At 62.5% G+C, this 11049-nt stretch overlaps 1 protein-coding gene across 1 annotated transcript in view; it reads right to left on the bottom strand.

Annotated features, from left to right (window-relative positions):
- Positions 1-1522: 1522 nt before the first annotated feature.
- Mdfi (MyoD family inhibitor) overlaps positions 1523-11049 on the bottom strand; it is a 24546-nt gene continuing 15019 nt past the window's right edge. The window contains exons 3-6 of the mRNA XM_010617800.1: positions 8081-8201; positions 6342-6524; positions 3573-3797; positions 1523-2140 (exon numbers count right to left, since the gene is read on the bottom strand). Of these exons, the coding sequence (XP_010616102.1) occupies positions 1869-2140; positions 3573-3797; positions 6342-6524; positions 8081-8201 (801 nt within the window). The 3' untranslated portion in view covers positions 1523-1868. The remainder of the gene's footprint in view (positions 2141-3572; positions 3798-6341; positions 6525-8080; positions 8202-11049) is intronic.

The raw sequence follows: 11049 nt of genomic DNA, 5'->3' as shown, positions 1-11049 counted from the left end.
GGGGGCTCGGGGGAGAGGCCCGGGCTCTGAAATGTGCTGTGAGTGAGCAGACGTGTTCAGTGCGCGCCCACCTGGTGCACAGAGGTTGCGTGGCAAGTACGTGTGCGTCGGTGTGGACCCCGTGTGTGCGTGGATGCGTGCACGTGCGTCGGAGGCTGGCTACACCCTGCCCCCCACCCCTTCCGCTTAGCCCTCAGGTTTCGCCACTGTCCTAGAGCAGGCCCCCAGGCAGCCGCGGCCAGAAGCCGATGTTTGGACTGCATGGGCGCCTCTTCCTCTGGGCAGCCGGGCGGGGTCTTCCTGCCCACCTGTGCCAGATGCGCCTCCGCCCTGTGGTCCGGCCTCCCCCATCCCCTGTGCCCAAGAGGAGGGGAAACACCGTGGGACGGGTGGACACCCCGGGCCCTGTGCACCCTGTGGAGGACGACTGGGCAGCACCCTAGGGCCCGGCAGCACCACCTTCAGCGGTGTTCCCTGAGCCAGCGCAGCCGTGACAAGGAACGTGCGCCCGGCTGTGTCACAGCACACAGGCCGGGGAGGGACAGCGGCCTGGCCACCCAGTCAGACACCAGGCCCCGCCCCTGTGATAACCCAAGTTCCCCAGATGCACAGGCGGGTGACAAAGGCAGGGCGTGGCCTGGTGTGTGGAGTCCTTGCACTTTATAAAAAGAGAGAACGCGTGGGAGTGCCAGACGAAACACAGAGATGGGGCTGGGGACCTGCTGCACCGTGAGTGTGCAATAGCGGAATAGAAGTTAGGACCACATGCACACAGGTGAGTGAGCGTAGGGTCCACCGGGGCAGGTCCCTTCACGTCCTCAGGTTGTGGGTGAGTTTGCAGAGGTCAGAGAGCCGGCAGTGGGCAACCCAAGGCCCGTGGTGCGGGCTCCCTGCGTGACATTCCCGAGCGGTCTGCCTTCCGTGAGACGCCTTCCCCAGGGCCCTCTTCCTTTCAGCATCGCCCGTGGGAGCAGCGCCCACCCATGTCCCCTCACACCCACTCCTCAGAGCCACCGTGTGCCTGCCCTGTGACATCGAGGGCCGGGGTGTGTCACCCCTGCTCCCCATCCGGGACCATACTGCCCCGAAAAGCTCTGTGGTACTCAGGTCTCCCCTCCTCTCTATACCCCAAAAGGCATGGGACACGGCCTCCGGGGCTCCCACAGTCCTTTCTCAGCCCCCGGTGATAGGGAGCCACTGAGGCTGGCATGTGACCCGCCCAGTCGGGTCCCAGTTCATCTCCCAGCAAGGCCTAGGACATCCTGGGGCAGCGCCGGGCTGTGGCGTGGACATGGGCCTCACTGCCTTGCAGTGACTTCACAGGGGCGACTGGAGGGCTGGATTCAGCAGCAGATGAACCAAAACCCGAACTCATCTGCTTTTAATGAATCCTGGGCCAATCGTAACTTCCGGTTCTGGGTGCCCTTCCCAGGGGAGAGGGAGATGGCACCCCTTCCTTGCCTCCTTCCCTTGTGTAGGGGAGGAGAAGGTGAGGGGACAGGGCCCCCGAGGGCAGGGTGGCTGGGCAAGGGTGGAGAGTGTTTTCTTGAGAAGTTGGCACCAGGCGGGAGGACGCAGAGATGGACAAGCATCTTTATTTACAGCGACCATTAGAGCAGACCCTCCCTCCGTGCCCCGCTGTGCCGTCTTCCCACCCGAGGCCTGGCCTCCAGCTCACTGTGTGGGGCAGGGAGGGACCGGCGGGGCCCGTCAGGCAGGGAAGGGGCTCGCTTCACATTTCGCTGTCCTCCAGCTGGGATGGCACCAGGAAAGTCCCCCTGCCGCGGTTCACAGTGTTCTGCAGCCCTGGTGCCCTGTCCCTCCCGGACAGTCCCGGCACGTGTGCTCCCGGCCTGGGCTCTCGGCGGTCAGGAGGAGAAGCAGAGGCCGCAGCACTCCATGCAGATCTCCAGGCAGTCGGCCGAGCCGCAGCAGGCGTCCAGGATGCCGCAGTCCAGGTCGCAGGGCAGGTCGCAGTCGGTGCACTCGGAGCCCCCGCCAGCCCCGCAGCAGCAGCAGCAGCAGCACAGGCAGGCATCGTCTGAGCCGCAGGAGCCACAGGTGGCGCAGTCCAGGACCAGGTTGCAGAGTGTCAGGAACTCGCAGAATAGGCAGGACAGCACGCAGTGCACACAGCAGTCTGGGGAGGGTGGAAGAGGTCACAGCGGGGCTGGGGGAGGTGGGGACGACCCCCAGCGGCATCTTTAGGGAGATTCAGGCCCAGCCAAGCACGGTCCACATCAGGCAGCCGGGGCGGTGGGGTGAGGGAAGCCCCAGCCTTGACCTCCTTGGTTTACTCTTGCTTTAGAAACACCCTGGGGGGTGACAGGTCCCCAGCACCATCCCAGGTGCTATTTGGGAGTAAACTCTAGTAGGGCCTCTGAGACACTAAGACTGGGCTTCTGTGAGCCCACTTGACAGATGCACAAACTGAGGCTCCAGGCTCAGGAACTGTGAACAGCACCTGGAATCCTACATGGGGTTATTTTTTGGCACTGGGGATTGAGCTCAGGACCCTGCGTTTCCGAGGCAGGCAGAGGCACCACTGAGCTAAATCCCCAGCCCTGCCTGGGTTCTTGGGGAAACCCAAACCCACGAACCTCCTGCCCCACCCAGAGCTGGCTGGGGTTGTGCCCCCCAGGCCAGATCTGGAGTCACTACCCTACGCCTTCCTGCTGCTTGCCTGAAACAGTATGGGGCCTGGGGTGGCACCTGTCACCTCCCTGTCTGGGCCCTCCCATGCCGCTTCAGCGCCACAGAGCCCGTGGCTGCCCCTGCCCAGTGTGGGTGCCATGGGTGCCCTGGTTAATCCGATCCTTTCTCTCTGCACTTGTCACAGTTAGGAATGAGGCCTCAGGGCAGAGCTTGCCCCTTGCTCCAGGACCCAGGGGCCAGGCACATCTACAGCCACGCATGCTGTATCCAGGCCAGGGGCCCCAGCGTGGACGGGATGGGGTCAGGCAGGCCCTGAACACAGGCAGCTGTGCCCAGGTTGAGTGGGTACCCGGACCCCGGTGGCAAAGGATCTTTGTGCCTCTGGAGCAAAAACAGCGGGTGGTACTTCGGGGTCCTCTGACCCCTAGCCCCCAGTTAAACCCCATTTTCTTCTTGCCAAGTGCTCTGCCTTCACTAGCCAGATAGAAAGATGGTCCATGCCTCCAGGAATATTTCTTTTCTTTGTTTCTGGTGCCAGGAACCAAACTCAAGGAACCCAGGGTCTGAGGCGTGGCAAGCAGGTGCTCTACTACTGAGCTGCACCCCCAGCCCCTCCAGGGAAATTCCTGATTCCAGAAATGGAGTGGTTTCCCAGGCGGCTGCCCTGGAGCCCCCAGCGAGAGCAGGGGTGGGAGGGCTGAGCGTGAGGAAAGGAGCATCCTTAGTTTATCCAACAGCTGTGCTCCGCCAGGCTGGCAGATCTGAGCGGGCGGGAACGGCATGGGGGACCCTGTTTCCGGGCCCCATGCAGGGTTCAGGCCTGGGGTTCTGCAGTTCTAGCCTGCACCCCTGGCCGTGGGCCGGGGTGGGGGTGGGGGTGGGGCTGGGTGAGAGACAGGCCCTGCATGGGCGCTTACCTTCCTGCGCCTGCAGGGGGATCTGGGAGGAGGCCGACTTCGTGCTGCCCTTGCTCTTCTTGCTGCCCTGGCTGGCCAGAGACGGATGTGACTGCAGCTTCCGGTGGGCCTTGGGGCCCCCAAGAGCACCATTCCCAGCCCGCCTGGTGCTACTCAGCTCTGAGGGGTGGCTGGAGCCATTTGGCAGTAATGGGGTACAGCCCAAGGGGTTCCCCTGAGGCTGGCCTGGAGAGGCGAAGAGAAAGGATGCTGGGGAAGTGTAGGGCCCCAGGGCCCCCCAGCTCTGCTCCATTCATTCTTAGATGCGCTAGCGAGATTGTCCTCTGCAGAGAGGACACTGAGGCCTAGAACCGACAAGCCCAGAGCCAAGCTACGAAATAGCAGCAGGCTGGAGGCTAGCTCCTGACTCCTAGTCCTGAACTCACCTCACAAAGAGAGAGGTACGAGGTGAAGTGGGTGCTCAGAGCCTGGACCCCATTGCCTGTTTTGCTGGAAGAGGTCTCGCTAGGTCTAAACTCAGGCTGGCTTTGAACTCAGAATGTAGACCAAGCAGGCCTCCAGCTAGCAGTGATCCTCCTGCTTCAGCCTTCCAAGTGCTGGGATTACAGGCGTGTGCTACCACACCCAGATTAGGACTCCACTTTCCTCTCCCACCAGAAATGCACTCTCCTGTTCTTCGGGTCCTGGGACTTTGGCTATGGAGGACGGGACAGGGACCGTTAACCTTGCCCTCAGCTGCTGCCAAGCCCCCAGCTGTTTTTGCCCTTGGTGCGCTGGGAGATTTATTGGAAACATCTGTTTGGAGACACAGGCTGGGCCTGGAACCCAGGGTCTCCTCGGGCAGCCCCTGTCTCCTGCTCTTCCCCCTAGTCCCCCACTCAAGCCTCAGCCCCTGCCTTTGTGGCAGGCAGCAGAGAGTGGGGTGGGGGCCGAGGGGTCTGGGAGAGGAGGAAGAGGAAGCTGGTGGGTCCCTCCCAGGCTGAGGCACTGAGCCCCAGCCTCATCAATGGGGCACGGGGATGGTGATCCTGGCCGGTGCCCAACTCCTTCCTGGACCCCACTTAGCCAGGGATGGCTGGGGTGGTGGTGAGGGCAGGCTCTCGTTCCTAGGGACCCTGGAGGGGTCATGGGAGCTTGAGACCCCTGCCTGAGTCCTGGCCAGGCCCTCTGTGAATGCTGGCTATTTCCATCCCCAGGGCTGGGATGCACAGGAGGCGGATGGCGGAGGGCAGGGCTCAACACGGAGCACTTCCTGAGCACCTGATGCATGAGGGCACTGACCTAGGCACTGAATCCCCCACAGGAAAGTGCCCTTTTTACTGAAGAGGAAGCAGAGCACCAGAAGGGGACCAGCCTGGAGAGTAGGAGCTGGGGATTAGCAGGCAGAGAGGTGAGGAGGGGACAGAGGATTAAATCTCAGCAGGTTGCTACCACTGTGCTACTACTACCCCCCCCTTATTTTTTATTTTGAGACAGGGTCTTGATAAGTTGCCCACGTCAGACTTGAACTGTCAACCCTCCTGCCTCAGCCTCCCAAGCAGCTGGGCTCACTAGTTTACGAGTTTGAGCAGTTATTCCATACTAGGAGAAGCATCATGAGTTTTTCATGTCATTGCTTCTTTAAGGACTGTAAGAGATCTCTCCATGGTCCCATCCACTTCACAGATGAGAAAACCCAGACCAAGAGAGGGCAAAGCCGGCCAAGGTCCATCAGCCCAGAAGGGGAGAAGATAGGCCCTGGAAGCCAGGAGAAAGGAGCCTAGGTCGAGGAGGGGAAAGGAGGGTGCCTCTGGCCAGAGGTGTGGCTGGGCCCGCATCTGGGTAAACAGGGGCCAGGCCAGGGGAAGTGACTGGGCCTGAATCACCCTGCCCAGGAGACGGCGCTGGGCCTTGGCCAGCTGCCAGCTGCGGTGCCCCTCGCTCTGCAGCCTAACTGCGGGCCCAGCGGGTGGCCGGGAGGTGTGGGCCCACAGTGCTCACCTGCGGCCTTGGCCATGGAGTGGTGCGGGGCTGAATCACAGAGCAAACACCGGGGCCGCAGACACAGCAGTGCCTGTCCCACGCCCACCCAGGCCTGCTCTGCGGCTGCTGGGCTGACCTCCTTCTCCCAATGCCGCAGGAAGCGGGCGTCTCTGGTGGAGGCCAAGGGCCCCAGATGTCCTGGCTAGGGATGGTTCCCGCTACTCCAGCCGGCTGGGTAGGCAGCACGGCACAGAGCACACAGCCAGGAGGCCTGGTTGCCCCAGCCTGGTACAAGGGCGAGCTGGTCTCTGTGCTTCTGTTTCCTATCTGTAACAGGGCTTGGCCACCCTTCTGCCCACTACAGGCTGATCTGTGAGCACAGATGCCCATGTCACGAAAGCAACATGGAAAGTACAAGTGTATCCGTAGGCCAGTGAGGTGGCGCAAGCCTGTAATCCCAACACTCAGGAGGCTGAGGCAGGAGGATCCCTGTGATTTTGAGACCAGCCTGGGCTACATAGCAAGACCCTATCTCAAAGGAAAAAACAAAACAAAACATGTGTCTGTGGGTTTGGGGGATCTTCATTAGTTATTATAAAACAACTCCCCAGCACTTTTCTTCCCCTACGCTCTGGATCCCCTGGGAGACTGGCTGTAACAATCCCAGTTCCGAGCTCTGCTCCAGGCCGCACTTGAGGGCCACACGGGGAGCCAAGCGCCCCTGCGTTCCTGACCAATTGCCTGCGCGGTATCGTACCCCGTACCCCTCCATGCTGCCGCCCTGGCCCGTGGTCCCCCGGGACTCACACGTCACAGCTTCTGTAGGGACATCATGGTCAGTGCTGTCCAGGGCCTGTGGAGCCCCAGGGCTGCTGCCTTGGGGAGTGGGAGGTGCCGCCTCCTCCAGGGAGCCCTCCTGTGATGCTGCCTCCGGGGTGTGCGCAGGTCGCTCTCCTACCTGAGGCCCAGACAGGAGCAACGCCGAATGGGCTGGGGAGAAAGCAGAGGGCCAAAGTGTACTCCGGGGAACCCTCCTGACTGCCCGCCCGGGCCCTTCCGCGGAGGCGCATTCTCGGCCTTACACTGCGTCCCCAGCCCATTCCTCCTGGCACCAGTGTGGACTTCCAGGTTCCTAATCCCCAGTGGCACGTGAGCAAGGGTGTGCCGTGAGTGTGTGTGTGTGTGTGTGTGTGTGTGTGTGTGCGCGCGCGCGCGTGCGCGCGCACGGGCAAGGTGTCAGGAGGGCCAGGCACCCAGCAGAAAGGGAAGGGGAGGGGCAGAGAGCCGATGGAGCGAGGATGGGAGGTGGGGACAGGGACAGGGTGACAGGAGAAAAGCAAAGGGAGCACATCGGAGCTCGGTGACAGCTCAGAAAGCGAGGGCCGCGGGGACTCAGGCACAGGGGGACCGGGTGAAAGTAGGCAGTGGAGGTACAGAGGACACGGGGGCAGAGATGATGGGGAGGGACGGCAGGAACTGGGTCAGCGAGCAGGATCCTGGCCTGGCAGGAGGAGCCAGGGGAGATGCAGGGGAAGAGGTGACCGCAGCCGCGAAGGTAATTACAGTGTCCACGCAGGATGTAGGCCTGGGGCCACCCTCAAACCCACATCTCCAAGGTGACAGGGCTGGGGCCCTGGGGAGATGGGGGAGGAAGCAGCTAGGGTCACAGCCCGTCCCGGGATGCACAGGGCAGCCACAGGGTGACCCCACGCCTCAAGTGTGCCCCGCTCCGCCCTACACCATGAGGGGAGAGGGGCCTGAGACACCCGAGGGAGGTGTGGCCACACCGAGAGGCGGAGGAAGACGGAGGGGACAGCAGTGCAACCGAGAGTGACACCTGCCACAGTCCCCAGAGACAGCAAGGGGGTGCAGGGACAGAGCCCCGGGGGCAGAGCCGCCTTGGGGATGGAACTGCGGCTGTCCTAGGGAATATGCAGGGCTTTGGGGCTCGCCCATCACCAGCAGGAGGGCAAGAGGGAGGCGATGGCAAGGGACTGACCCAGGCTGCGTGGAGAGGCTCCAGGACTCGGTGGGTGGACACAGGCCGAGGGTGCTGCCTGCCTAAGCTTCCGTCCCCTCCCAGGATGCTGAGCCTGGAGCCTGAGAAATTCTACTTCCAAAGACCCTCATGGTCCTGGAGACAGGGGTCCTGGAGGTCCATTTGAGGTGACACAGAGGACAGCAGTCCAAGCGGGCGGCCTTGACTTGCCTGGGGTAAACCACAGGTCCCGCTGGAGCCGGGCCGGGTGGGAGGGCCTAGTGAGTCTCCACTGGGGGCCCTTCCTGTCCGGGGCTGCTCCTGTCCCAGCCCATCCTCTCTCCAGGCCTGTCCAGAGCGGCTCCTGCACCGCACTACCACAGAGAGTCCGGCGGCTTTCAGAAGATCGCAGCAGAGACAAAGGGGGGGCCTGTGCAGACACAGCCTGGGAGGCTCAGAGCCGGGGTCCTAATTTCCAGGGACAGAGGCGCCTGCCAGCCCCAGCCACTGGCCCTGGGAGAGGGGCTAGCAAGGGTCCTAGGCCCTGCCCTGGGGTCCCGATTCTTACTCTGGGTATAAGGAGCAGGCAGGTCCACGTCCTGGTCCTCAGCAGCCCGCAACGGGGTCCGAGTCAGCTTGTGTGTGAAGGGGACCCTAAGTCTCAGCTCTTTGGATTTCAAGGCTTTGTTCTGAGGTCACCAGAATGCACAGGGGTGACAATGACAGTGCTGTAGCAGACACAGCCCAGGTTTCTGCTGACACGGAAGAGGTCACAAGGGGGACTTAGCACAAGAGCAACACAGGGCTGAGTCACACACTTAGGGACGGGCCTCAGAATCAGAGGGAAAGCTAGGCGTGCTGGTGCACACCTGTAATCCTGGCACTCAGGAGGCTGAGGCAGGAGGATCGCCAAGAGTTGGAGGCCAGCCTGAGCTACATAGTGGGACCCTGTCTCAAAAAAAAGCCCCAAAGAAATAAAAGGACCAGAAAGAAGAAAAGAAGCAGCAGTAGAGAATCCCCAGCTGGAAAAGCACTGCTGCCGCCGCTGCAGACCTCAGTGTGGAGAAGGGCCCTAGATACAGGAGGGGCAGGAGAACCAGTCAGGAGGCCGAATGACCTGGACACACATCCGGAGGCCCAGAGCCACTGTCCTTCTGTGGCCAAGGGGCAGCACTGTCCAGCAGAGACGTGCAGAGGGTCTGTGAGGAGCATCTGGAGGGCAGAGCAGAGGCACTCAGGGTGAGGGGAGTACCTGGCCCCTCAAATGCAGCCCCTCCTGCCTCTGTAGACAGAAGCCTGGACTTCCCCTCAGAGCTCCAATCGTCTCTGGAGAGAAGACCAGGACCTCTTCTGATCCGGAACCCTGCACTTTGTCTCTGCTTGGTCCGGCGTCCACGTCCTCTGCCAACATCTTCAATGGATTCAGTGAACAAAGGTTCTGGGCTCCAGGCACACAAGCCTCTCCATGGCTCTCCCGGCCACCACCAGGCCTGCTGATCAGTCTGTCTGGGCTACATGGTGCCTCCCGACCACTGTCTAAACCCAGCCCATCCTTCCTGAACCAGTTGGAACTGCTCTTCCTCCAGAACGCCTTCCCTGACCCCAGGCCCGGCAGCGGCTTCTCTACACAGTGCAGTTGCTGGGAACTTGGCGTCTGTTGGTCATAACCGGTCCCGGAGGCCTGGCTGCTCATGAGGACTGCAGTCCTCCTCTTTCCTTCCACTGGGGTGGTCACTGGATTTGCAGCAGCCCCAGAGGGTGCTCAGCCCACGTGTGGATGAGTGCCGAGCCCTGGAGTTTGGGGGTGCCCAGGTCACGAGGAGATGGAGAGGCCGTGGGCTGACCTCTGGCCCTGAACCCCAAGGAGGCTGGAGACAGTGGACTCCTCTTATGTACACGTGGGCCTAGGCCACCAAGCTAAGATGTCAACTAGGCGGGGTTGCCTAGATTTTATTTTAGGTCTGAAGGATCTGATTCCTCAGGAAATTCAATTTAGAACCCGGTGCAGGAATGCGACATTGCAGCACTGGGCAGAAGTCCGCATGCCGGATGGGGAGCCAGGCTCCTTCCTGGGGCTCTGGGGACGGGGAAGGAGGAGGCTGCAGGGGAGCCCAGGGTGTGGGCTTGGCCCCCTGCCCCGGCCAGGCCTGCTCGGAGTCTCCTGAGTCCCCTCCACGTCTCGGGTGGCTAAGGAAGGGCCCTGGCCTTGTGGTCCTCTCTTGGCCCGCAGCTGCATGGGGGCCTCGGTCTCGGCTTCAGGCGTCTGTGGGGTTTTGGCTGTGTCGCCTGCGGTTTGGGCTTCCTGGGCAGCAGGCTCAGGCTCCCAAGGCCATGGCAGGAAGGCAGAAAGAGGCCTGTGTTATGAAAGCCGCATTGTCTGACCTGGGCCACCCTGGGGAGGGGGTGCGCTGGGGTACTGACCAGGAAGTGGCCCTGCCTGGAGCTGGCGCAGGAGAGATGGGGTGGATCTTGGAGGAGGGGGTGGTCGTGGTGGGGACAGAGAAGGTGGCTAAGGGAGGAAGAAAGCGTGAGGGGTGGAAGAGGAGGGAGGCGAGGAAGGAAGGGAGACAGGAGGGGGATGTCCGCAGCCCCTGCCCAGAGCGCCCGCGGCCTGAGGAGACGCTCCTTCTGCAGAAGGAGCAGGGACCCCAGGGGAGCGTTGCTGAGGGGGTCCATCCCAGGAGACGGAAGCCCAGACTTGGAGGCTGGGGGAGGCAGGAGGTGAGGTGGAGTCAGAGGGGAGAAAGGAGTGCGAGGGAGGCAGAGCCTGGGGTCCCCTGTGCCAATCCCAGAGCTCCCGACCTCCCTGGGGAGCCCAAGCCGCGCCTGTGGACAGTGGGGTGGCAGCCTGCCTTGGTTCCAAGGTGGGAAAGGGGCTGTCTACGTGTGTCTGGGCCTGCAGCAGGGCCGGTGGGGGCTGAGGGAGGAAGAGAGCCAGCAAGCAGAGGGCAGCAGGAGGGGAGGAGCCTCCCTGCAGCAGCCCTGGGCAGACAAAAGTGTTGGGAAGCTCTGGGTTCTGCCTGCTGAGGGAAGGGAAGAAGACCCCCCCCCCCGCAGCCCCAGCCCGCCAGAGGCCCTGTAAATATTTACACACTGGGCAGAATTGGTGAGGACAACCATCCCGGACAGAGACTGATGCCTCAGGGCGTGTGGGTCTGGTGTGTGCTATGGCGATGCCATGTCTGTGTGTGTGCCGTGTGCGTGCTATCCGTGTGTCTGCTTTGTGTCTGCTGTGCGTGTGCTGTTCTGTGTGTGTGCGCGGGTGTGCACGTGCGCCTGCGCGCCTGTGTGTCTGCTGCGTGCGCCTGTGGGCTGGGGGAGTACAGCCAACTTGGCCAGCAGCCTCCGTCCGGGCCAGGCCTTCCCACCCAGCCCTCCACTACCCTTGGACCCGTCCCGGTCACGCAGACTCCTCACCACCACCCCACCGCGCTCGTGGGCCGTGTCTCCTCGCGTGGCAGGGACGTAACCAGCCGCCCCCTCTCGCTCCTTCCCGCTCCTACCTGGCTCCAGGGCTGCGCCGGGGGCTCCATGGGG

This window comes from Fukomys damarensis, unplaced genomic scaffold (assembly GCF_012274545.1).
Source record: "Fukomys damarensis isolate Sample0158 unplaced genomic scaffold, DMR_v1.0_HiC HiC_scaffold_20, whole genome shotgun sequence".
Taxonomy (NCBI): domain Eukaryota; kingdom Metazoa; phylum Chordata; class Mammalia; order Rodentia; family Bathyergidae; genus Fukomys; species Fukomys damarensis.
This window is presented reverse-complemented; position numbering and strand designations above follow the sequence as displayed.